General features: G+C 36.9%; 1 protein-coding gene across 4 annotated transcripts in view; it reads left to right on the top strand.

Moving 5' to 3' along the window:
* Nucleotides 1-27281, top strand: part of NARS2 (asparaginyl-tRNA synthetase 2, mitochondrial) — a 143510-nt gene that overhangs the window by 91984 nt on the left and 24245 nt on the right. For all 4 annotated transcript variants that reach the window (XR_009504603.1, XM_059930710.1, XM_059930711.1 and 1 more), the window contains 5 exons: nucleotides 9877-10009; nucleotides 13874-13972; nucleotides 14072-14109; nucleotides 25595-25661; nucleotides 27113-27250. Coding sequence is in view for 3 of the 4 variants with exons in the window: in XM_059930710.1 (XP_059786693.1) it covers nucleotides 9877-10009; nucleotides 13874-13972; nucleotides 14072-14109; nucleotides 25595-25661; nucleotides 27113-27250 (475 nt within the window). In the remaining variant the exon portion in view is untranslated. The remainder of the gene's footprint in view (nucleotides 1-9876; nucleotides 10010-13873; nucleotides 13973-14071; nucleotides 14110-25594; nucleotides 25662-27112; nucleotides 27251-27281) is intronic.

Raw genomic sequence — 27281 nt, forward strand, 5'->3', positions numbered from 1 at the left:
TGACACTTGCAGAGATAACAAGTGGAAGAAGGAAGGTGTATCAGGAACAGCCACCAAGAATGAAATGACCTTGTATAGAGAGGCAAAAACCAATCAGATAACAGTGACATTAAAGGTACAAAACTTCTCTTTGGAGCATATGGTAGTGTTTTGTGGGTTTATGGGACCATTGATCATCTGTGCTGTACTTGTTAGTTTTGAAGAGTGCACACATGCAGCACAACAGAAAGTGGGCCATGGAGTCAAATTGTGTTGGTTAAAACCAGTTTTGGTATGCTGCTCTGTACTAGTTACTTAACTTGTCTAAGCTTCAGTTTCTTCCACTGTAAATGAAGTGAAATCATCTGCCTTATAGAGTAAGTAGATAGCACCACTTGCTATCTCTTTATAGCGTAGCAAGAATGAAATAAAACATGTGTAAAGTGACTCATGGACAACTAGTTTCAATAAACTTTTTAAAAATTCTATTTTGATAAAATTCAGCACACATAACATGAAATTTACTTTTAGTGATATTATATAACCAACACCACTATACAGTTCCAGACCATTTTTATCACCGCAAAAGGAAACCCCATACCTGTGATGCAGTCATTTGCCATTCCCTCCTCTCCCCAGCCCTTGGCAGCCACTTTTCTGCTTTCTGTATCTATGGATTTGCCTAGTCTGGATATTTCATAGAAAAGAAATCATACCATATGTGGCCTTTTTTTGTTTGTTTTTGGCTGCATTGGGTCTTCGTTGTTGCGCACGGGTTTTCTCTGGTTGTGTCCAGCGGGGGCTACTCTTTGTTGCAGTGCGTGGGCTTCTCATTGCGGTGGCTTCTCTTGTTGTGGAGCCTGGGCTCTAGGCAAACAGGTTTCAGTGGTTGCAGCACACGGGCTCAGTAGTTGTGGCTCATGGGCTCTAGAGCACAGGCTCAGTAGTTGTGGCGCACGGGCTTAGTTGCTGCGTGGCATGTGGGATCTTCCCAGACCAGGGCTCGAACCCATGTCCCCTGCATTGGCAGGCAGATTCTTAACCACTGCGCCACCAGGGAAGTCCTGGCCTTTTGTATTTGTCTTTTTTCATTTAACATCATGTTTTCAAGGTTCATTTATATTGTAGGATATATTAGTACTTTGTTCCTCTTAATGGCTGAATAATATTCCATTGTATGGATATACCACATCTCGTTTATCCATTAATCCATTGGTGAACATTTGGATTGTTTCTACTTTTTGGCTACTATGAAAAATGTTGCTTTGAACATCCACATACAGGGAGTTTTTTGAACACTTGTTTTCATTTCTTTGGTGTTTGTACTCAGGAGTGGAAATGCTGGGTCATATGATAATTCTATTTTTTTTTTTTTTTTGATAATTCTATTTTTAACTTTTTAAGGTATCACCAGACTTTTTCACAGCAACTGCATGATTTTACATTCCCACCAGCATGTGCAAGGAGTTTCTCCACACCCTCACCAACACATGTTATTGTCTATTTAAAAAATTATAGACATCAAAAATTTTTTTAAGTATTTTGATTAGTGATCTTAACTTTTTTTTAAGGTAGTAGTTGTTAATCAGGAGTTCACATAATAATTACTTGTAGAACTTTTAAATATACTCCTGACCGGAACCCTCCCTAGATTTTCTGAATGGAAGTCAACAGAGGTAAAGCCCAGAATTAATACTCCTCCTTAAGAATCATTGCCTAATGTAGTGGTTCTCAAAGTTTGATCTGGGGCCCTCTGAGACCCTTTCAGAGAAGTCCTTTGAGATGAAGACTATTTTCATAATAATACTAAGCCACTATTTGTCTTTTTCATTTTTATTCTCTCTTGAGTATACAGTGAAGTTTTCCAAAGTCTTTATAACATGTGATAGTGGAACAGATTGAATGCATAAGCAGATGAGAACCCAGCTGTCTTCTATTAAGCCAGATATGAAGGAGATTTACAAAAATGTAAAACAGTGCCACTCCTCTTATGAATTTTATTAAAAAGATGTTTTTATGACATAGGATGGGTTTATCGTTTTTAAATGAGTTAATAAATTTTTTAGAATTTTATCAGTTTTAATGATAAGTATTGGTAGACATAACCTACATAAACAAAATCTCTTGCACTGACTGAAAGTATAAAGAGGTCTTGAGGCCAACCAAATCAGAACTGTAGACCTTTGGAAAGAAAGGAGACGCACACACAAGAAAACAAAAACAAACAAAACTCTTACCCATTTGTTGAACACTTACCATATAGTTAATATTACATTAAACTTTTTACATATTGTTTCATCTTTATAATAACCTCATGACAAATACATACTTAATAACTTCATTTTCACACGGGAAAATTTAATCTCAAAGAAGTTAACTTGGCTAGTTCATAAGTGGAGGGGCCAGAATTTCAATTTAGGTCTTTAGAGTACAGGCTTAACTTAATCACTGTGATGACCTTTAAAAAGTATGGGTCATCAGTACAGGACTTGAGCCCAGGAAATTGTTGATAGTTCAATGCCATAATGACTCATCTACTGCTACAGTATCAGGCCTCAGAAAAACTTTGAAATCTTTGTAGACTTAAAATAACATGTAAATACCATGTGGTGCATGTACCTAAATTAAAGTTCTCACATGGTCTCTTTCATGTTCCTCAGTACAAGGACTGCTAAATATGAGAAATACAAGAGGGATAATCTAGGCATGAATAGATGCAGTTGACAAAATGTATACCTTTTTTTTTAAATATATATATATTTTTTAACAGATTATTTTTTTAATTAATTAATTAATTTATTTATGGCTGTGTTGGGTCTTAGTTTCTGTGCGAGGGCTCTCTCTAGTTGTGGCAAGCGGGGGCCACTCCTCATCGCGGTGCATGGGCCTCTCACCGTCGCGGCCTCTCTTGTCGCAGAGCACAGGCTCCAGACGCGCAGGCTCAGCAATTGTGGCTCACGGGCCCAGTTGCTCCGCGGCATGCGGGATCCTCCCAGACCAGGGCTCAAACCCGTGTCCCCTGCATTGGCAGGCAGATTCTCAACCACTGTGCCACCAGGGAAGCCCTGTATACCTTTTTTAAAAGGTGGTTTTAGTATCTTGTTAAAAATGTGAGGACAAATACACAGTTAGAAAGAACAATTAGCAAACTTTGACCCTTGAGAAAAATGTTATTTTCTGGGACTTCCCTGGTGGCACAGTGGTTAAGAATCTGCCTGCCAGTGCAGGGGACACGGGTTTGATTCCTAGTCCGGGAAGATCCCACATGCCACGGAGCAACTAAGCCCGTGCGCCACAACTACTGAGCCCAAGTGCCGCAACTACCGAAGCCCGCAGGCCTAGAGCCCGTTCTCCGCACCGAGAGAAGCCCGTGCACCGCAGCAAAGAGTAGCTCCCACTTGCCACAACTAGAGAAAGCCCACACGCAACAATGAAGACCCAACACAACCTAAATAAATAAATAATTTTTTTAAAAAATGTTGTTTTCTAAATTCAGTCAGTCCTCTGAAGAGTCCATCATTACAGGAATGATGAAATAGCAATACTTGTCTTAACATGTTGGTATCCACTCTGGCAGAAGCGAAAGAGACAGGTGCTTCTCTGTTTACATAGAATAAGACTAAGGGAAATTGTTTTCATGTGGTAATACTTCAGTTTCTCAAAAAGTAAAATCTTTGCTAACTAAAGATGTTCATCTGATCTAGTCCTTTTCAAAGATGTACTTGTTGCCTACAGAGCAAAAACTAATATATGGGCAGTCTTTTCAAAAAACTGATTCTTTTATCTCTTAGTGCCTTCTGTGAAAAATTATTTCAGGGAATAGCAGAATTTTTTGCTTAGTAATTGATATTCTGTTTACCACCTTCCTCTTACTCCTCTATCCTCACCCCCTTCCCAGTGCTGTTTCAAAGGTTCAAAGTTTGGGGATCAGCATATTTTATAGAAAATGAGTTAGTTATTTGACAAATTTTAATTGTCTAGTGTATGTCGTGCACCGGGTTAAGAACTGAGGGTACTATAATGAACCAAAAAATAGATAAGGTTACTCATGAAATTTACAGTCTAGTGAAAGAGATGGACATTAAACAAATAATTACATCTGTATATGTCATTTATTTTAATTTTAAGAGGCTCTATGAACAGTCGTACATGGTGTTATTAAAGACCCTAATGGGAGGATTGACCTGGAAGGTTGGAAGAAGACTGAAGCCAGTGTGAGGGGTCAGGGGAGGCATGAGTTCTGTTTGTGACAAGTGAAAGGACTAAGTAGGCGGATGTATGCTTCTGCAGCTTAGAGAAGAAGTCTGGGCAGGAGATACAAATTTGTGAATTGTGTGCCAATAGGTAATTAATTGAAAATTAATTAATTGACTGAGGTGAGATCATGTAAGGAGAGTGTATACAGTGAGAAAAGAGATTCTAGGACTGCGGTTCAAAGAGTGCTAGTGTTTAAAGAATAGCTAGTGTATGTAGAAGGAGACAGAGGTGGAGATCAGATAAATAGGAAAACTAGGAGAATACAGTGTTAAATATTCCAAGAGGAGAGAGTATTTCAAGGAGTATTAAATAAAATTCAGACTCTCTTTACCATGGCTTACGAGGAAGACCCTACGTGTTGTGATCCCTTCCAAACTCTTTGACCTCATCTCTTACCATTCGTCTTGCTGCTGGCCTACTTCTGTTCTTCAAACTTGTCAGGCTCTTTCCTGCCTTAGGACCTGTGTGCTTCGTATTCCCTTTGCTAAGTGTCCCTCCGCCAGTTCATATGCTCATCAGAGAAGAGTAGCCAACCCTCCAGTCCCTTTAGCAGGATTGTTGTCAGACTCTATCGAACTTTGAATCTCATTATACAATTAAGATTAAATTTCCTTGGACCTCAAATTCAGTTATAAATCAGATACTTAGGACATGTTAAAGAAAATTAATTTTGCAGAAATGTTTAGCAATTGTGGTAAAGAAGAAATTTTTAGATTTTACAGTGCATCCTCACTAAGACATCTTGTTAAGAGCTGATGAATGGTGAGAGCTACATAGCTTGATAAACCCTTTCACCAAGTGTACTATTGCAAGGTAAAGGACAGGGGGAAAGCTGAAAAGGAGGTGTCTGGTGTCCACTCTGTTAGGCATGTAGAAACAATGAGTGACAAATATGTCACAGTATTGATAATCCAGTGGATACAAAGCAGTAGTAAAATAGATGATTGTTTTCTGGATGATGGGAATACCACTTGACAAAGACTGTTTTAAAAGTCAGTTTAAAGTTGTCTGTGAGTTCACTTCAGTTCAATGAATGTTTCCTGAATGACAGTAGGGAAGTGATAGGAGGTTGGGAGTGGGCGGCCTTAGGGAAAGTTGCTGATCCCCCTTATGCTGAACGATAAGTTTTTCCCCAGCTAACAAGGCAGCAATTCCTCTTTTCTTTCAAAATATAAAGATTAGCTCTTAAATTTCAGGGCCAGAAGGAATAAATGGCAAAGCAATCAGTGACTATTTTATAATAATCCACTTGCCAATTTAGGGCTTCATAAAACTCCACACAAGGGAGAAAGTGACCTTTGTAGAACCTCTTTTTGGTAACTTTACTTTTTATTTTTAAAAAGCCATTTTTGTAGCTATCTTAGCTGATGTGTATTGAATGTACTTTTGTTATCTTAAACATCAACTCCAAGCTCATGGACTTTCCATATATAGCTTTCCTTTCTCCATAATTGGCACAAGAATGATTCTTAGTACTGAGTGTTTTCTTTTTCGCTGGTCTCTTCTCACAGCAGTACTGGCCTTTCACCTGGTTTTGTATCTTATTTTAGTAATGGCCTTGTTCTCAGATCTTATTTTAACTATTGCTTGGGCCAAGACTGGCTGCAAATTGCTTTCATGTGTGTGGAAGACTGAGGAAAAAGAAGAAATCAGCATAAATTAAAATAATAGTGATTTCACATGGACCCAGAAACAAAATTATTGTAAAAGATACTACAGAATAATGCCAAACTGCCTGCACCTCCCACTCATGTAAGAATTTGAAGACCAGAAAGGCTAAATGTCTTGCTAAAGTTTACAAAATATTGATTAAAATTTATCTTCTCATTATTTGCATGAAAGCAACATATCCTAGGGAGCTATAATTTTAACACATAAAACAAATAAGCTATTCACAAGGAAGATAAATATACCAAACTACTCACCCTAGTTACCTTTGAGAAGGCGGGGAGCGCATATTACAAATTTTTCTCTCTTATTTACTGGGTTTGTCCATGTTCAGTTATGAGCATCATTATTTTAATATCATAATGAAGGCTGTGATCATTAGAGTCAGAGCTAGATTTGAATCTGGCCTCTACCGCTTGTTAGGCTATGACTCTGTGACTTTTGGAAAAGCTTCTTAACCTCTCTGAACTTCAATTTCTTAGACTGAAAAATAGAAGTAACAATTTATCCTTTATTGAGTTATAATAAAGGAGTTAACTGTAAGGTTCTCACATCTAATGCCTGGCCCACAAGGAGCACTTGCTAATGGTAGCCACTATCACTACTACTACTTTCACTACTTTATTATAGAACACTGGACGCTGATGTGGGGTGATCTTTATTGAATGATTTAAACATTTATCTGCTTAACAACTTGATGCTAAATTAGGCAATTTGTCAACATACCTTCCAGCTTATTTTATCTTTTTGTTAATTTAGAGAAAGCACCATGTCCATTGATTTTTACTTACCCTATTAGAATAATACTTAACTTTTGGGTACCACAATTAGAATCTGATCCTTACTAAAATAAAAATCCTTGATCCTCTTCTATATTTTATACAAGAGAGTTTACCCTATATTGATAGAGAAAATCATTAACCATTGTTAAATAAAAAATCCCTATTGTTAAACATCTTGGAGCTCCCTCCCTATCCATGTGAGAAGTAGGTACCCTTGTGACTTGAATCTGTAGTTCTTTTTAGATACTGCTGTTTTCTCTGTATCTAGTACCTTAATACACATATAATGTGTCTCTTTTGAACAGCAATCCCATTGGCCTCCTTGTATTTCAGGATGATAACTGCCCATTTCTTAGAAGTCTTCCTCAGAGCCTCCAAAGTAAATTCCACCTATGCCATGGAGTTTCTATTTATGCCCTGGAAAATTTCAATAGAATATTCTTTGTTATTAGTGAACATCTGTATGTACAATTTCCTGTGATGCAGTGCCTGAAAAGAATGTCATTTTATTTATTTAAATATACTATTGCCAACCTACCTAGAGATTGCATAGTCATAGATTAGAAGCTCGAGGTCCTGTAATTTTTGAATTTATTGTTTGGGGCAGACCTAAATTGTTTGACCCATTTTAGCTATTGAGTAACAGCCACAGTAAAATATACCTGAGTATTTTTCTGTACATTATTTGTAATGTTACTGTTTATAAGGATGTTGTGCTTTTCCAGTTTACAACTGAAGAAGCCTGTCATCCTCATTATTATTCATTCAACTTGAGCACCTGTTTTATCTTAGGCACCGGAGTTGCAAAGATGAATAAAACATTATTCCTACTGTAGAAAATTTCATACTTTATTGAGGGAGAAAGATACAAAATGCACAATTATAATTCTAAGTGATACAGTCTGTATAATAATGTATAAACAAAGTGTTACAGTCATAGAAAGGAGGGAACAATAAATTTGGGGGTGTATGGTAAGGTTACAAAGAGAAAGTGACATTTAAGTCAAGTCTTGAAGGATGGATGGGAATTTGCCATTTGGAGAGAGAGGAACAAATGATGGGCACTACAGAGAGGGGACAGCCAATGAAAAAGCCTAAAGGCATGCGGGGCATGTAAGGAGAGTATCCTCAGTGTGCTGGAGAAAAGGCTTTGTGAAGGAAGGTCCAGTCAAAGTTAGAAGTTTGAATTTTAACCTTTGAGTAGGGGAGAACCATTGAAGATTTTTAAATTAGGGCTGATATAATCAGATTTGAGTTTGAGAACTTATAGTCGTTTGGGACTGGAGGAAGAAAGGCAGGTGGCAGACACAAGAGTTGACACTAAGACAATATTTGTGGAAATAAAGAAGAGTCTTTAGATCTGCAAGTGTTTTCCTAGGTATAAACAATATAATTCTGTGATCAATATGATAGGGAAGTGTGTGGGCGGTGAGGGAGGGACGGGGATCTGGTTTGGGTGACGAGATGGGTTAACTGAGATTAACAGAGCTGGGGAAAATATACTGTTCATTATTTTGTTTTTGCTTGTTTTGGGGAGCAAGGCAAGAGTTTTCGTTTTGGACAAGGTAAGGTCAGTGTGTTTAGGAACATTCTAGTAGGCAAGTCTGGATCTGAATCTTGGGAGAGAGGTTATCATAGTAATATTTTGAATTCTTACGGTTTGTTTTTCCATTAAAAACTAAGATTCTCGGAGGTTAACTGATCATGGTCTCAGCAAGGTGGCTGTAGAACCAAAACATAAATTCCTAAGCTTCTTACCAACTAGGCCTTAACTGAAATGGCCTTTGAAAGAAAAAATAAATCTCATGATTTCCACTATAATTGTTTACTGTTTAGTTTCCCAGACTATCTTTACTTAAAAAAAAAACAACAAAACAAACAAAAAAAAACCTGGTATGTACATCTACAATCTGTTTTCTGTACTGTTTTCTGATCTTGATATTATTTGACTGATGACAAATGAAAAGTGTTGAGGATAACAGCTAAGGAGCCCCAAACTTCTTGTTTTGTTCTAGCAAAACCTTAAAATTCAAAGATTACTTGGTCCTTGGGACTTCCCTGGTGGCTCAGTGGTTAAGAACCCGCCTGCTGATGCAGGAGACACGGGTTCGATCCCTGGTCCGGGAAGATCCCACATGCTGCAGAGCAGCTAAGCCCATGTGCCACAACTACTGACCCTGCGCTCTAGAGCCTGCGCGCCACAACTACTGAGCCCCAATGGCACAACTACTGAAGCCCGCGGGCCTAGAGCCCATGCTCAGCAACGAGAGAAGCCACTGCGATGAGAAGCCCACACACCGCAACAAAGAGTAGCCCCAGCTCACTGCAACTAGAGAAAGCCCGTGCGCAACAACGAAGACCCAACGCAGCCAAAAATAAATAAATTAAATAAATACATTTCAAAAAAAAAAGATTACATGGTCCTCAGGAAATATTCATTCCTTCATATATGCTTGATCTAATCTTGTTGCCCTCTTCTCATGTGAAGGAGACTGTAAGTGTTAAAGAATGAAGGTGTCATGTTTGCTTCCCTGCAGAAATTTAAAAATAAGAATGTTTTTTCCATTTATGTTGTTGAGCTATAGTCCTTGAAAACCAGAGAGTAAAGCAGACAGTTCTTCAAAATCCACCCCACCCCCCAAATGTCAGGGGTCATTGAGCATTGATTAAAACTCCTAGGTGGGCGTAAAGGACTTGAGTAGGCCTAACAAGGCAAATCACCATACATATCTGATATTTTTTTTTCATATATTTAGAAAATGATTGACTTGCCTTATCCACATGAAATTCTGGTTTTAACTGTTACTATCTAGATTCTCTGTGTGGCTTCTTGGGCTGTGGTATTTTTCCTTCACTTTGTTCTCAATTGCTGTGAAATGTAGTTGCCTGCTATTTAAGGCAGCTGCAGTAGAGTGCATCAGAAGTGGTTATAATTCTATATTTAGTAAGCCATAGGGTTTGTAAAGCATTTGCAAATTCCTTTGGAATAAAATGGTTTCTATAAATGTAACATTTTTAATGAAACTATTATAATCACCCATTAAAGAAATGTAGCAGCTAATATGTGTGGATTTGTGGACAAGACAGAGGCGCAGAACTTTTTTTTTTCCTTAAGAGCTTACTGAATATTTTAAATACTTAAAATTAATCATGTGAATCCTATTTTTACACTGTTAATCTTGAATTGCAGAGCTTTTACTCAAGTGTTTACCTTTGGTCCAACATTCCGAGCAGAGAATTCTCAGAGCCGGAGACACCTGGCAGAGTTTTATATGGTAGAAGCAGAGATTTCTTTTCTTGAGAGCCTTCAAGATCTCATGCAGGTAGGTACTCAAGTTTTAAAATAGTTTCTAAATATCAGGCATCTGTGACATATTAAAATGCTTCTGTATACATTTTTACCTCCGACATCTGTGCCTTACAGGTGTTCATAGAATGAAGAAGATGGAGAACTACTTAATTTAATAAACATCTACTGAATGCTGTTAGTGTAATAGTTTTTAAAGTTAAGGAGTCAACAGATTTAAGTTCATGTCCAAGCTCTGCCATTAACTTTGTTATGATGTTACCTAACCTTAGTGATCTTTAGCTTCCTCAGCTATAAAACGAGAATAATAGTAGCTATTTCATTAGGTTATTGTGAGAAGTAAATGAAAGATTATGTATGTATAATATAAAGCATCTAGTATGGAGTCTGGCACAAAGCAGGCTTAGTAAATAGTAGCTCTTGATATTTGCTAGGCAAATAAACAAAACGTCTTTATAGTTAGAGAAACATGTCTGTAGCTATAGTATTAGAAAACATCCACAGGAGCTGTCAGAGCTCGGGGACAGGGATGAAGTTGGAGATATAGTCAAGAGTCAGCTCATGAAAGAAAGACTGTATTTAAATGCCATGCTGAGGAGTTTGAACTTAATCCAAAAGGTAAAGGAGAAAGTTCTCAGCTGGGAAAGGCCATGGTCAGAGTTATATTTTAGAAGTATCTCTCTAGCAGCATTATGAAAAATGATTTAGAGGGAGATAAAAATAGGGGTGGGAGCCTTTTCAGGAGGCTGTGGCCATAAATCCATATAGAGCACACAAGTCTGGAGATGGATGAACCAGGATTTGATTCTTAGCTCCATCACTTACTGGCTGTGTGACCTAAGACATGGGACTTAATTTCTCTGAGTCTCAGTTTTCTCATCTATAAAATGAGAATAATAATTCCTATTTCATAGGTTAATTCATAGGATTAGGCAGATAATATATATAAGGCACTTAGCATAGTTCATGACACTTAGTAAGCACCCAGAATGTGTTAACTGTTGTTATGAATTCTCTATCCACTACCATTTTGGTTAATATCTTAGTTTGGAATTCTAATTACAGGATGTTTATTTTAGCAATTTTCATCAACTCTTACTTCTTTCATTCTACTCTTATTCACCCAGTAAATGACCCAATTCCACTTAAAACAGAAATACCATGTATACTCCCAAATAGAATGGAGTCACACACAATTTTATTATCCTGTCTTAGGTTGGATTTCCTAGTAAATAAACCCTAAAGCAGAGATTTGTGTGCAGGTATTACTGGGGAATGCTCTCAAGAGAAATATCTGTAAGGAAAGGAAGAAAGCAGCATTGGGCAGAGGGACAAGTTAAACTGTGATGCATTTACAGACAGAGACCTTAGCCAATTCCGTGAGAAACTTTGGAGCTAGAATGGTCCTTCATAGTTGTCCCATAGGAGGGCAAGTGCCTCCTCCTGTGAGCCAGTCATTGGATGCGGGCTAGCTTGGGAAGGGTTGTAACCTTGGGTAAGGCAGTCCTCCTGGCCTGGGCAGTTCCTGAAGAGGGACCCAACTAGGTACCATCAGCAGTTACTGTTCCTAGCGGATAAAGATCTTGGTCCTGAAGGGATGTTGTGGCCACACACCACAGTGTCCACTTACATATACCCCTTTAACATCTCCCACTGATTTCTCTAGACCAGTGTCCCCCAGGGAATATTTTTGGTGTCCCTACTAGGGAGTGGGTGGGGGAGTAAGGAAGATGGGTTGCTACTGGCATCTAGTGGGTAAAGGCTAAGGATGTTGTTCAGTATCCTGCAATGCACAGCCCCCTCCCCACCAGCAAAGAATTATCTGGCCAAAAATGTCAGTAGGAACACTGTTGAGTTAATCCCTTTCTAGATTTAGAGGTTCAGAATCTGAGCCTCACCGAGTCAGTAAAATCCCTTAATCAGCTTCAGTTTGAGCTCACCACCCAATTCTTTATTATTCTTTCACTCAGGCAATGAGAGTATTGTAAAGAATGGAACCACACCTTTTACCTCCTATTTCTGCCTTGTCCCTGTCTCCGCTGCCCAATGTAATACCAGAGGGAAAGATTATAAAGATAATACATAGATTGTTAGAATTTATTAAACATTATAATCTTTGCTCTATAATTATGTATTCTATAACTAAGTAATTCTTATTTATTTGGTACTCCACTGAGTGGTACTCAGGGCATACACTATTGAATAGTTTAATTAATTGGAATATAAACTTTTTCCTAAAGACAGAAGAAAAAGGTATATTCCTCCCAAAAATAAGCTCCTGCTTCTCTCAGTTTTCTCCCTTTGATAAATTGAATTCTGTGGAAATTATTATCTTGATGAAGAGCAGTCTCTTAAATATTAAATCAGAATATTGTAACAAAGGATATTTTCCTCTTATGAGGTATAAGCAATTAAATATTATTATTTTAGTGCTATTGAGAAATATATTTTTTAAAACATGAGGGTTATGTTAACCCTTCAGTTAAGTTTCTGTTTTATTATAAATATATTTATAGAGTGTAGTCTGAAAGTCAAGGTTAGAAAAGCCAGTGATATCCTTCTTCGAATGGAAATGTTCTGCCCATCAAAGACACTGCTGTAACAGCCCCAGTTGTCGAAGTCTTCATCCTACCGATTGTGTATTGTGTCCCTCAACAATGCAAGCATACTATCCAATCTACCTGTTCTTTTTTCCTCTCAATATACATTGGCTTTTTGCAGTGATTGAGGGATATAATGCTTCATAAATCATTCAGTTACTTAGTGATTTCTTTATCTCACTGCTAGATTGAAGGTGGTTATAGCCTCAAGGTAAAACATCTTCAGCCTCCTTTCGCTCTTCTTTCATCAAGTTATTCCTGACTTCTCTACAAAATATATGTATAATATAAAAATGCAAAGTATATATAAAAAGAAATAAAATATATTTTATATATGTACATAAATCTATCTGGTTGTCACTTGATAATTAAGTTCTTTCCTATATCTGACCATGTTAAATTACTCAGATGCTTATGCCCCACTGTGTTTCCAGTGTTGATAGGGTATCCAGTGATTCAGAGAGGAAAGGAAGATACCTGCCTGTGGGGCAGCCTGGTCTTAATCCATGTATGTGTCTTTATGAGGACACATCTGGAAATCACAATATGATTTCATTGACATCAAAACAAAAATTTTAGTTTGGATTAAAAATACTTTAGAAATATTTTTCATTCCAGTCACTTTTTTCTTCTGAGAACAAGTTTTTCCCATGAGACTTTTATGGACACCCCTGGTAGAACGAATTCTTATATACTGATTTGTGTCGTTACTTTATACTTTAGCAAAGCAAAAGTGTATGTATTTAGATGTAGATAGATCTCATTGCTTCTCTAATCATAAAGTTTACTTTCATTTACCAATGACTGAATGAAGCACTTTTCAAAATGTTCCACTCTTCACAACTGATGTTTGTAGTGTGCTTCTCTGAGCTGGGCACTAAGCTAAGTCTTATACATGGATTATCTCATATAATTCTCACAACAATCCTGTAAGCTAGGTACTGTTAACTGTCCTGACTCTACAAGTGAATATACTGAAATTTAGAGAGGCATCAGTTTGTTTTATCTGTTCATTTGACAGCCCACTTCAACACCAGTACTGAAACTGTTAACAGAAGGTTCAGACATTTTTCTTTCTTTTTTTTTTTAACCTTCTCTGAGAAGTTGTGATGCCCCCTCTAATCAATCTGGAAACTGAATTAACTTGCTGTAGTATATTCAGGAAGTAAGAGGCCTAATGGATTTATAGCCGTTGAAACCTGGAGAGCAGTCCTTACAGGGCCCTAAACAGGTTTTTCATGAAGCTTACATGTCAGGCAATTCTGTATCATTTCTCTTAGGTTATGGAGGGCCTCTTCAAGACTACAACAATGACAGTTCTCTCAAATTGTCCTGAAGATGTTGAACTCTGTCACAAATTCATAGCTCCTGGCCAAAAGGTAATTAGCTTTGTGGATGAAGTCCTTTAAATATGTTAATTACATGTAAGGAATATAATTACATTTAATAAATTTTCTTTTTTCTCTTTTCTTACCAAGGACAGATTAGAACATATGCTAAAAAACAACTTTCTAATGTAAGTAGATATTATACTTTCTCTGAACTTTATTCATAATTTATCATCGTATTTATCACACTGTATTAAATTTTTTTGTTTGTATATCTGCTTATCACACTCCCTAGACTCAAGGAAAAACCGTATTTTAATTATTTTTATAGCTCTTATGTCTGGTTCATAGTTGATAATCAGTGTTTCATGAATAAATAAATGAATAAATCATAGCAAGATAATGATCATAGTAATTATTAACTATATTCCTACAATTCAGACTAATTCTTTAGTAATCAAAATCTGGCTTGATTAAAAAACATGCTTTTAAGATAGATACATGTAATGTCTTTCCCTCTGTTTTTCTCTATTTCAGTCTTCCTTCTTTTTCTTTACCTTCGCTTGCTAAAATCTGAAAATGTATTCTGAATTGTTTTTTTAGCCACTATTTTAAAACCTAAAGATCTGTATTTTAAATATAGCACGTACATTATTGCTTCATTTCCACTATAATCCTGTTCAAGTAGAACTTGATATTGGACTGGTTGTTTATTCAACCAACCATATTAATCAGATAGGCTATTCTTTTCACAGTTTATTATGAAACACATATTGATATGGAAAAAACAACAAGCAACTTCTTATATGCAGTACAAATAATTCATATAAGACTTAGTATTCAGGGTATTTACAATGTGTAGAGGAAGTAAGTTTGATAATCTGAAGAAAAGAAAATTGTCTCTGAACATAAGTTAGTATCATTTTTCCCTTGCTATCTTAAGTTTAGGAAGTTTTTCTTCTAAGAGAATAAAGAATTCAACCTGTCCTTGAGAAGGGGAATAAGAAAAACCTGGCAGACTTGACTGAGCTGAGAATATCAGTTATCAGCCTAGACCTTCAGGCTACCAGTTAAAAATGATGAGTCATTGAGCCTGACCCAGTAACAAGGCAGCAGCTGTGGGATCAGAAAAGGAGGAAATAGGAGCCCTGTGATAGAGAACCAAAGGGCAATGAAGTACAAGTGAAGGCTTTTGAGACTTTTCCTTTCACTTAAATGTATATTGAATGTTTACTATGTGCCAGGCATTGTCCTAAAATCTAAAAACTGTTTAAAAACAGTGGACAAAGCAGATAAAATTCCATGCCTTTACTGAACTTATATTTCTGGTGGAGGTAATAATAGCCAAGAGACAAGATAAATAAGTGAAACATACAGTCTGTGAAAATGAGTAATACTTATGGGGAAAAAAAACCAGAGAAGAGAAAGAAGATAAGATAAAGGAAGAATGAGGAGGTAGAAATTTTAGATAGCATGGCAGGGAAGATCTCACTGAGATGATTTTTGAGTAAAGATCTCAAGAAAGTAAAGTAAGAGAACTAGTTATATGGGTAAGTGGGAAAAGAATATTCCAGGCAGAGGGAATAACAAGTACAAAGACCCTGAGGTTGGAGCATGCCTGACATGTTCAAGTAATAGTGAAGAGTGAGTAAGGGAAGAGGATACGAAGATAAAGTAAGAAAGGATGAGGGAGGTGGGGAAATCAGGTGGGGCCTTGTAGGGCACTGTGAAGAGTTTGGATTTTTACTTGGGTGAGGTGGGGAAGCTGTTGAAGGGTTCTGTGCAGAGATCTGACAAGATCTCAATTGGATTTAATAGGATCGCTCTGGCTATCTGTTGAGAATAGGCTGTAGTAGGACAAGAGTGAGAGCAGCAAAGCAAGTAGGAGATTGTTACAGTCATCTAGGTGCAAGTAGATGGTGGTTTGAACCTTGTGTAAGTTAGGGTTCTCCAGAGAAACAAGACCAACATGATGTGTGTATATAAAGATTTATTTTAAGGAATTAGCTCACACAATTGTAGAGGCTGGGCAAGTTAAAAATCTGTTGGAGTGGTCCAGCAGGCTGGAGACTCAAGGAGGAGCCAAGTCAAAGGCAGTCTGCTGGAAGATTCCTTCTTTCTTGGAGGAGGCCAGTCTTTGTTCTAGCAAGGCCTTCAGCTGGTTGGATGTTGTTCTGGAGGGTAATCTTCTTTACTCAGGATCCACTGATTTAAATGTTAACCTCATCCAAAAAAACACCATCTCAGAAATACCCTGAATGTTTGACCAAATATCTGAGTACTGTAGCCCAGCCAACTTGATACATAAAATTAACCATCACAGACCAGGATGGTAACAGTGGAGTTAGGCAAAATTGTCCTATTCTGGATATATTTTAAAGGTACAGCAAACAGGATTTACTGAGAGTGAAAAAGAGAGAGAAGGAGAGTTAAGAGTGACTTCAAGGCTTTTGACTTACACAGCTGTAGAAATGGAGTTGCTATTAACAGAGATGGGGGAAGCCATAGAGTAGTGGGGGAGGGTGTGGAGAGAGAGGGGTGATATCAGGCTCATCATCATGAGGTGCCATGTTAAGATTGAGATACTTTTCAGACATCCAGTTGTACATGTTGAGTAGGCAGTTTGAGTGTATGGGCCTAGAGTCTACAGGAGGGTTCTGGGCATAAGCATATTGATAAAAGTTGTAATTAAGTAGGTAAGGAAAGAAGTAAATTAGGCATCCCAAGGAATCTGTACTGGTAACAGAAAACTAGGGAGATCTTAAGAGAAGTTATCCAACTTCTATCTAGTGAATAAGATCTAAGATGGGGGTAAAATATCCACCATTTATTGAATATTTACTATGTGCCACACAGCGATAAACTTTAAATACATTGTATTTCATTTTATCGTCACAACAACTCTGTGAGTAGTTATTGTTGCCCTTCTGTAGATGAAGAATCAACTCAAAAGAAATTAGGGGAGTAAAAGATGAAGTGGGGATTCAAACTCATGGTCATCTGATTTCAAAGCTCATGCTTTCAACCAGTGTATGTCATATATCTGAAAGGGCACTGGAATTAATGCTAGAGTAGTTGTAGCTCCCCCACTATCTTTATGACCCTTATGTATCATCTAACTGTTGTGCTTCAGAATCCATGTCTGTAAAATACCGAGGATGGGAACATGGGCTGTGCCGTATCAGTCATTGCTATCACCATCATCCATTCCACACAGCACTAATCATAGTTGTGGATTAAATTTATATGTGTGATTTTTTTTTTTTTTTGGTGTTGTCACCTCCGCATGGTCAGAGGCTTGTTTGTTTTACTTATGCACTGAGTATAGTGAACTATGTTTCAGAGGACCTGGATTCTAGTCCTGGCTCTACCACTTATTAGCCATTAATGAGTGAATTCATATTTTTCAACAAATATTTATTGACTACCTTCTATGAGTTAGGCACTGTGCTAGTCATTGAGGATTCAGTAGTGAAAATAGGCATGGATTAGTCCTTTTATGGAGTTTAGCATCTAGAGAAAAAGATGAATAGTTAAATATTTGCATGAATAATTATTTAATTACAACTACGAATTTGACTAATAGTAAATCTTTAACCTTTCTGAGCTTCAGTTTTCTCATCTATGAAGTGATAACTTGTCTGTCTTATTTTGGTGAAATGTTCAAATGCTGCTTAAGCAATATGTCAAAGACTAGATAGATAACTTGAAAACCCTCCTGCTACAAAACATCTAAAAATGCTAGTTAAAATATTATTAAATCCTTTTAAATGCATTGTTGAGTTCACTAGAATAGATGAGAAGTTCCAGGGGCTAGAAACAGAGGGGACTGAACATCCGAGGATGTACGTAAATTACATGATACTGAGGATTCTCAGGGTGGAGGGTACCAGAGATGGAGGGGGTTTGTAGTCTTTGAAACCAGAGATTTTAAAAGCCATGAGAGAATATGAGAGTAGACCTAAGCATGATGAATTAGAATCAAGATGCACCCCAAAATACACATACATACATGCGCACACCCACACGCAAGATACCATATGACTTATATTCTTTTGAATAAATAGATTTCAGTGTTCTTGAGTACTTGTTATAATTGTTTTATATGAAAGTATATTATTTAAAGGACTTGTGTAGTCTTTGAATTTAGCCTTTATCAAGCAGAAATAGAACACACTTATTTTACATTTTCTTTATAGTATTAAGGCTTTAAAAATATAGAGTACTTACCTTTTTATTTGCTCTTCATTTATTTGTGTGAATTTGAGGCAAAGAATGCTAATAATAATCTCTGTAACTTAGCAGTTGTACTCCAACAGTTTCAGAATGATTTTCTTCATTCAACAACAAAAAATTTGAAATATGAAGGTAGTTTGATATTGTATCACGCAATATCACAATGTATTCTTTCCTCAAAGCACTTTGGAAATAGTTTCTGGGAAGGAGAAGAAATATTATTCCCTGTACATACCAAGAAAAGTTAGTAGAGAGTTGATGAAGGCCATTAAGGATATCCAGTGTCAGAACTGTAATTTGAACTTGAAAGTTCTGCCTCAACTTAAGGTATGGGAGGAATGTGGGGCAGAACATCTAGAATAACAAGAGATATTTAGACATGAGAGTCCTTTTTTTCTTAATAATGTAACTGTAACGTATCAATGGCACAAAATTCTAGTGCTTCCAATTTTTACTGCTCTTATATTACTCAGTATAATGAGTAGATCATATCAAGTAATTGACGGAATAGAACAATAGAATTTCTAAGCAGACAAGAGCTTAATATAGCCCAGTCTCCTTATCTTATAAGTACAAATACTTAATTTTTTAATGTTTGTATTTTTAGAGTTTTGTATAAAATACAAAAATGTATAAAATGCTCTCATTGAGGTGAAGTGATTTACATAGTTACCAAGTGGTAGAGTCAGAGGGAGAACCCAGAGCCCATTATCTTTTACTTTGATAGAACATATGAAACTCCACGTGGATTAGGCATTATCTCAGCAGTTAAAAGCTTAGACTCTGGAGTCAGCACATCAAGGTTTACTTCTTACTTACATGAGTGATTTTTGGCAAGTTATTGATCCTCTCTGAGCTTCAGTTTCCCTTCTGTAAAATGCTCATTTAAAAATTATTACTACTATCAACACCAACACCATTCTTACCTTAGAAATTATCTGTTATTTAATACTAGATTTTAGTTGGAATAGAATTTCCATCTTCTAAAAAACCTATCACTCAAAACATAGCTTTGGGGGCTTTATTTGTACTCTCTGACACAACTCTTTCCAGTTAGTTATTATAGATGTGAACTTCATTTTTGCTTCAGAGAATACGTTTCTTAGGTTATTTTTTAACTCAGAGTCCTTCAGAAAGTTTGTAGATTTTTGCTTTTAATCATGCAGAATACTGTTGCAGAGAACATAGAGAAACTGACATTTTCATATACTATTGGTGGGCATAAATTGGAATAACCCTGTAAAAGGGGAACGATATCTTTGGCAGTGTCTTTCAAAATTATGAAAACTGCAAATGCAAATACTCTTGAATCCAACAATTCCATTTTTCCCATGTGCAAAATCAGTATGAGCATAAATTAGGTATATGTAGTCATGATTTATAATAGCAAAAGATTGGAAACAGCTGAAATATCCATCAATAGATGACTGGTTAAACTAATTAGGATACATCCACAAAGTGGAATGTTATGTAGTAGCTCAAAAAGTGAAGAAGTTCTTCATATACTGGTATGTAAAGATCTGCAACGTATATTATTGAGTAAGAAAAGGTGTAAAAGAGTGTGTTTGATATGTATGCTATGGCTGCCATCTGTAAAAAAGGGGAGATTGAGTATTAATATTTGCTTATAGATGCATAAAACCCTCGAAGGAGACACAAGAAACCAATAACAGTAATTGTGTGTGAGGAGAGCAACTAGGTATCTATGGGACAGGGATGGAAGAAAGATGTATACTCTTTTATTCACCTTGAGTTTTTTTTTTTAAACTATGTGCATATATCACCTATCCAAACTGTTAAAACAAATTCTTGGTTTGGCTTGCTTTAGGCATGATGGTTTCTTACTGAGGTAACCAAAAATGATATTTTTCCTAAACAGTCGTACAATACTAGAATATATTACAAAAGCCTTACGATGGCCTGAAAGAGTTCATAGGATCTGACCTCTGACTACCTTTCCAATCTGATTTCCTGGCATTCTTCTCCTTGTTCAATATGCTCCAGTCACACTGAATTTTTTGTTCCTTGAATGAGCCAAACTGTTCCTCACTTCAGGCTTTTGTACTCACTGTTCCTTTTACCTGGAATACTTTCCCTTAGGTATTTATATGGCTCATTTCCTGACTTCAGGCAGGTTTCTGTTCAAATATCACCAATTCAATAAGACCTTTCTTGACCATCTTATCTAAAACAGCACCCCCAAATACCCTCTGTCTTTTTTTTTTTTTTTTAAACATCTTTATTGAAGTATAATTGCTTCACAGTGGTGTGTTATTTTCTGCTTTATAACAACGTGAATCAGCTACACATATACACACGTTCCCATATCTCCTCCCTCCCGCATCTCCCTCCCTCCCACCCTCCCCATCCCACCCCCCCAGGCGGTCACAAAGCACCGAGCTGATCTCCCTGTGCTATGCGGCTGTTTCCTACTAGCTATCTATTTTACATTTGGTAGTGTATATATGTCCATGACACTCTCTCACCCTGTCACATCTCATCCCTCCCCCTCCCCATATCCTCAAGTCCATTCTTTAGTAGGTCTGTGTCTTTATTCCCATCTTGCCACTAGGTTCTTCATGACATTTTTTTTTTCCTTAGATTCCATATATATGTGTTAGCATACTGTATTTGTTTTTCTCTTTCTGACTTACTTCACTCTGTATGACAGACTCTAACTCCATCCACCTCATTACAAATACCTCCATTTCATTTCTTTTTATGGCTGAGTAATATTCCATTGTATATATGTGCCACATCTTCTTTATCCATTCATCCGATGATGGACACTTAGGTTGCTTCCATGTCCTGGCTATTGTAAACAGAGCTGCAATGAACATTTTGGTACATGACTCTTTTTGAATTCTGGTTTTCTCAGGGTATATGCCCAGTAGTGGGATTGCTGGGTCGTATGGTAGTTCTATTTTTAGTTTTTGAAGGAACCTCCATACTGTTCTCCATAGTGGCTGTATCAGTTTACATTCCCACCAACAGTGCAAGAGTGTTCCCTTTTCTCCACACCCTCTCCAGCATTTATTGTTTGTAGATTTTTTGATGATGGCCATTCTGACCGGTGTGAGATGATACCTCATTGTAGTTTTGATTTGCATTTCTCTAATGATTAAGGATGTTGAGCATTCTTTCATGTGTTTGTTGGCAATCTGTATATCTTCTTTGGAGAAATGTCTATTTAGGTCTTCTGCCCATTTTTGGATTGGGTTGTTTGTTTTTTTGTTATTGAGCTGCATGAGCTGCTTGTAAATCTTGGAGATTAATCCTTTGTCAGTTGCTTCCTTTGCAAATATTTTCTCCCATTCTGAGGGTTGTCTTTTGGTCTTGTTTATGGTTTCCTTTGCTGTGCAAAAGCTTTTAAGTTTCATTAGGTCCCATTTATTTTTGTTTTTATTTCCATTTCTCTAGGAGCTGGGTCAAAAAGAATCTTGCTGTGGTGTAGGTCATAGAGTGTTCTGCCTATGTTTTCCTCTAAGAGTTTGATAGTGTCTGGCTTTACACTTAGGTCTTTAATCCATTTTGAGTTTATTTTTGTGTATGGTGTCAGGGAGTGTTCTAATTTCATACTTTTACATGTACCTGTCCAATTTTCCCAGCACCACTTATTGAAGAGGCTGTCTTTTCTCCACTGTATATGCTTGCCTCCTTTATCGAAGATAAGGTGACCATATGTGCGTGGGTTTATCTCTGGGCTTTCTATCCTGTTCCATTGATCTATATTTCTGTTTTTGTGCCAGTACCACACTGTCTTGATTACTGTAGCTTTGTAATATAGTCTGAAGTCAGGGAGCCTGATTCCTCCAGCTCCATTTTTCGTTCTCAAGATTGCTTTGGCTATTCGGGGTCTTTTGTGTTTCCATACAAATTGTGCAATTTTTTGTTCTAGTTCTGTGAAAAATGCCATTGGTAGTTTGATAGGGATTGCATTGAATCTGTAGATTGCTTTGGGTAGTAGAGTCATTTTCACAATGTTGATTCTTGCAATCCAAGAACATGGTATATCTCTCCATCTATTTGTATCATCTTTAATTTCTTTCACCAGTGTCCTATAATTTTCTGCATACAGGTCTTTTGTCTCCTTAGGTAGGTTTATTCCTAGGTATTTTATTCTTTTTGTTGCAATGGTAAACGGGAGTGTTTTCTTAATTTCCCTTTCAGATTTTTCATCATTAGTATATAGGAATGCAAGAGATTTCTGTGCATTAATTTTGTATCCTGCTACTTTACCAAATTCATTGATTAGCTCTAGTAGTTTTCTGGTGGCAGTTTTAGGATTCTCTATGTATAGTATCATGTCATCTTCAAACAGTGACAGCTTTACTTCTTCTTTTCCGATTTGGATTCCTTTTATTTCTTTTTCTTCTCTGATTGCTATGGCTAACACTTCCAAAACTATGTTGAATAATAGTGGTGAGAGTGGGCAACCTTGTCTTGTTCCTGATCTTAGTGGAAATGGTTTCAGTTTTTCACCATTGAGGACAATGTTGGCTGTGGGTTTGTCATATATGACCTTTATTATGTTGAGGAAAGTTCCCTCTATGCCTACTTTCTGGAGGGCTTTTATCATAAACGGGTGTTGAATTTTGTCGAAAGCTTTCTCTGCATCTATTGAGATGATCATATGGTTTTTCTCCTTCAATTTGTAAATATGATGTATCACGTTGATTGATTTGCATATGTTGAAGAATCCTTGCATTCCTGGGATAAACCCCACTTGATCATGGTGTATAATCCTTTTAATGTGCTGTTGGATTCTGTTTGCTAGTATTTTGTTGAGGATTTTTGCATCTATGTTCATCAGTGATATTGGCCTGTAGTTTTCTTTCTTTGTGACATCTTTGTCTGGTTTTGGTATCAGGGTGATGGTGGCCTCGTAGAATGAGTTGGGGAATGTTCCTCCCTCTGCAATATTTTGGAAGAGTTTGAGAAGGATAGGTGTTAGCGCTTCTCTAAATGTTTGAGAGAATTCGCCTGTGAAGCCATCTGGTCCTGGGCTTTTGTTTGTTGGAAGATTTTTAATCACAGTTTCAATTTCAGTGCTTGTGATTGGTCTGTTTATATTTTCTATTTCTTCCTGGTTCAGTCTCGGTAGGTTGTGCATTTCTAAGAATCTGTCCATTTCTTCCAGGTTGTCCATTTTATTGGCATAGAGTTGCTTGTAGTAATCTCTCATGATCCTTTGTATTTCTGCAGTGTCAGTGGTTACTTCTCCTTTTTCATTTCTAATTCTATTGATTTGAGTCTTCTCCCTTTTTCTCTTGATGAGTCTGGCTAATGGTTTATCAATTTTGTTTATCCTCTCGAAGAACCAGCTTTTAGTTTCATGGATTTTTGCTATTGTTTCCTTCATTTCTTTTTCATTTATTTCTTTTTTTTTTTAGTTATTTTATTTATTTATTTATTTATGTGGGATCTTCCCAGACCAGGGCTCGAACCCGTGTCCCCTGCATTAGCAGGTGGATTCTTAACCACTGTGCCACCAGGGAAGCCCTTTTTCATTTATTTCTGATCTGATCTTTATGATTTCTTTCCTTCTGCTAGCTTTGGGGGTTTTTTGTTCTTCTTTCTCTAATTGCTTTAGGTGCAAGGTTAGGTTGTTTATTCGAGATGTTTCCTGTTTCTTGATGTAGGCTTGTATTGCTATAAACTTCCCTCTTAGAACTGCTTTTGCTGCATCCCATGGGTTTTGGGTCGTCGTGTCTCCATTGTCATTTGTTTCTAGGTATTTTTTGATTTCCCCTTTGATTTCTTCAGTGATCACTTCGTTATTAAGTAGTGTATTGTGTAGCCTCCATGTGTTTGTATTTTTTACAGATCTTTTCCTGTAATTGATATCTAGTCTCATAGCGTTGTGGTCGGAAAAGATACTTGATACGATTTCAATTTTCTTAAATTTACCAAGGCTTGATTTGTGACCCAAGATATGATCTATCCTGGAGAATGTTCCATGAGCACTTGAGAAAAATGTGTATTCTGTTGTTTTTGGGTGGAATGTCCTATAAATATCAATTAAGTCCATCTTGTTTAATGTATCATTTAAAGCTTGTGTTTCCTTATTTATTTTCATTTTGGATGATCTGTCCATTGGTGAAAGGGGGGTGTTAAAGTCCCCTACTATGATTGTGTTGCTGTCGATTTCCCCTTTTATGGCTGTTAGTATTTGCCTTATGTATTGAGGTGCTCCTATGTTGGGTGCATAAATATTTACAATTGTTATACCTTCCTCTTGGATCGATCCATTGATCATTATATAGTGTCCTTCCTTGTCTCTTGTAATAGTCTTTATTTTAAAGTCTATTTTGTCTGATATGAGAATTGCTACTCCAGCTTTCTTTTGATTTCCATTTGCATGGAATATCTTTTTCCATCCCCTCACTTTCAGTCTGTATGTGTCCCTAGGTCTGAAGTGGGTCTCTTGTAGACAGCATATATATGGGTCTTGTTTTTGTATCCATTCAGCCAGTCTGTGTCTTTTGGTGGGAGCATTTAATCCATTTACATTTAAGGTAATTATTGATATGTATGTTCCTATTCCCATTTTCTTAAATGTTTTGGGTTTGTTATTGTAGGTGTTTTCCTTCTCTTGTGTTTCTTGCCTAGAGAAGTTCCTTTAGCATTTGTTGTAAAGCTGGTTTGGTGGTGCTGAACTCTCTCAGCTTTTGCTTGTCTGTAAAGGTTTTAATTTCTCCATCAAATCTGAATGAGATCCTTGCTGGGTAGAGTAACCTTGGTTGTAGGTTTTTCTCCTTCATCACTTTAAGTATATCCTGCCACTCCCTTCTGGCTTGCAGAGTTTCTGCTGAAAGATCAGCTGTTAACCTTATTACCCTCTGTCTTTTTATCTTGCCTTGTTTTTCTTCATAGCACCAATAGCTCCTTGGCTTATTTCTGTTTATTTGTTTATGTTTCTTACCCCAGTTGTGCATGTACACACACACACACACACACACACACACACGGATAGCGACTCCATAAAGGCAGGGGCTTTGTTTTTATTTACTGTATCTCCAGTGCCTAGAATGATACCTAGCACATAGTAAGTGCTCAGTATATGTTGGATGAATGAATGACATCTTTAGGGAGAGAGTTTTGCTCTTTTAGCCTCAGTATTTCACACCTTTTAGGGCATTAGCATAACATGAATTCAGAGAAAATCTTTATTTGCTTAAGTGACTAGCTTCTCTGTGTACACTGCAAGTGGATCAGGAGTGGGATTATTGAATGGCCATTTCTCTTCATGCTGATCAGACCCTCATAGGTCAACCTTAATTCCTGATTACTCAATTATCATTTTTACAATCATTTGATACTCATATATGATCTCAAAGACTGTATGAGAACAGGCCTTTCACAGTTTTCAGGTGCACTAGTTAACAGCAGCCCATTGTATTAACCTTTCTCTGCTTTTACCCTGTTTCTCTCCAGCATTTCTTATACTGAGGCAGTGGAGATCTTAAAGCAGGCATCCCAGAACTTCACCTTCACTCCAGAGGTAGTATTTATATATATATATGTATGTATGTATGAAAATATGTTTCTCATATTTATCTGATTTCATTAAGAATCCTTTAAAATAACCTTATTTCTCTTACTAGCAGTGTGTAGTATTTGCATATCTGTACATTGGCTTTTTTTTTGATGTTTGCCTAACCTTGTTGAAATATTTAGAATGAAAAATAATTTTGAAGTAGAATCATATCATTTGGAATAGCAGTGACAAAAGGGTTATAAAGAAGTTTCCCAAGTTTAGGAAGATGAAATTCCTTAGAAAGAATGGTAATCATAGAATATCAGTATAGAAATCAACTAGTTCAGTGTTTCCCGAAGTATATTCTGAATGATGTTAACAGTTGACAGAAGAGGTTATGTGATCAAGTAAGTTTAGGCAACACATTAAACAGGTTTCTTTTTCCGTTGAACTTTATAGAGGCTTCTGATTTGTGATCCACTTTGAAAAACACTGAGTTTTGTGTGTTTTTGTTTTTTCCCAGAACTCCTTTATTTTATGGGTAAGGATATAGGTCTGGAAAAGCCACATGATTTATCAGTAGACATGCACATAATGTTAGAAGCAAGTCTCCTCGTTCCTATGCCAGTGCTTCTTTCCTATAAGATATTGCCAGACAAGTGGGAATAGTGAGATAATGTTAAGAATGTAATACTTTGTCTTCAAACTATTCCTTACACCAGCTCCATTCCCAGTTAAGGCAGATGCTCTCTTTAAGTTACGAGTGCCCTGTGCTTGTTATATTTATAATCAACTGACTTCTTTGTATAATTTTTTGTTTAATGTTTGTCTCCCATCCTGGAAGCTTCATGAACTCAGGGATTTTGTTTTTTTTTTACCAGTTTCCAGTACCTAGCATGGTACTTGGGGTTTAATAGGCACATTAGTATTTGCTGAATAAATAGATGAACAGTGTTATTAAATATTCATCAAAGAGCATCTGATATATTAGTTGACTCTTTTATCAAAAAAAGAAAAAAGTCACTGGGAGAAGCCATCTATCCAGAGATAGACTCAATATTAGGAATATTATCTTTCGTCATTTAATTTCCTGAAACTTAGGGACAGTAACTGTAGAAGAAGCTCTTGGCAATATTAATAAAAATTATGATTCTGAATCAGCTTTTATACACCATGGAAAGTATACTGTGTTTTCCTACAGATGCTATTTATCTGCTAAATGCTGCTCCCTGAGATGGGGCACAGAAAGCATAGTGTTTACTAGTTTCAGCTTTCATCATTCCAGGCCTTTGGATGCTCTTGTTAACACATCTCTCTCTAGTTTATTTATCTGTGTAACCTCAGCAGACAGCTCCACACATCCCTGATCCTCAGGGAGAAGAAGCCCTTGGCACTGATACAGATTATTTTTAGGTCCTGCATTGTATATGTCAGCTCTGTCTTCTCCTTTGATAATTTCTTTTTTCTCATTACAGTGGGGTGCTGATCTACACACTGAACATGAAAAGTACCTGGTGAAGCACTGTGGTGACATACCAGTCTTTGTCATTAATTATCCATTAGCACTCAAGCCCTTCTACATGAGGGATAATGAAGACAGCCCTCAGCACACAGTAAGAAAAGACATTAAATAAATTGGGGTTA

The sequence above is a fragment of the Balaenoptera ricei genome, chromosome 8 (assembly GCF_028023285.1).
Source record: "Balaenoptera ricei isolate mBalRic1 chromosome 8, mBalRic1.hap2, whole genome shotgun sequence".
In the NCBI taxonomy this organism is placed as follows: Eukaryota; Metazoa; Chordata; class Mammalia; order Artiodactyla; family Balaenopteridae; genus Balaenoptera; species Balaenoptera ricei.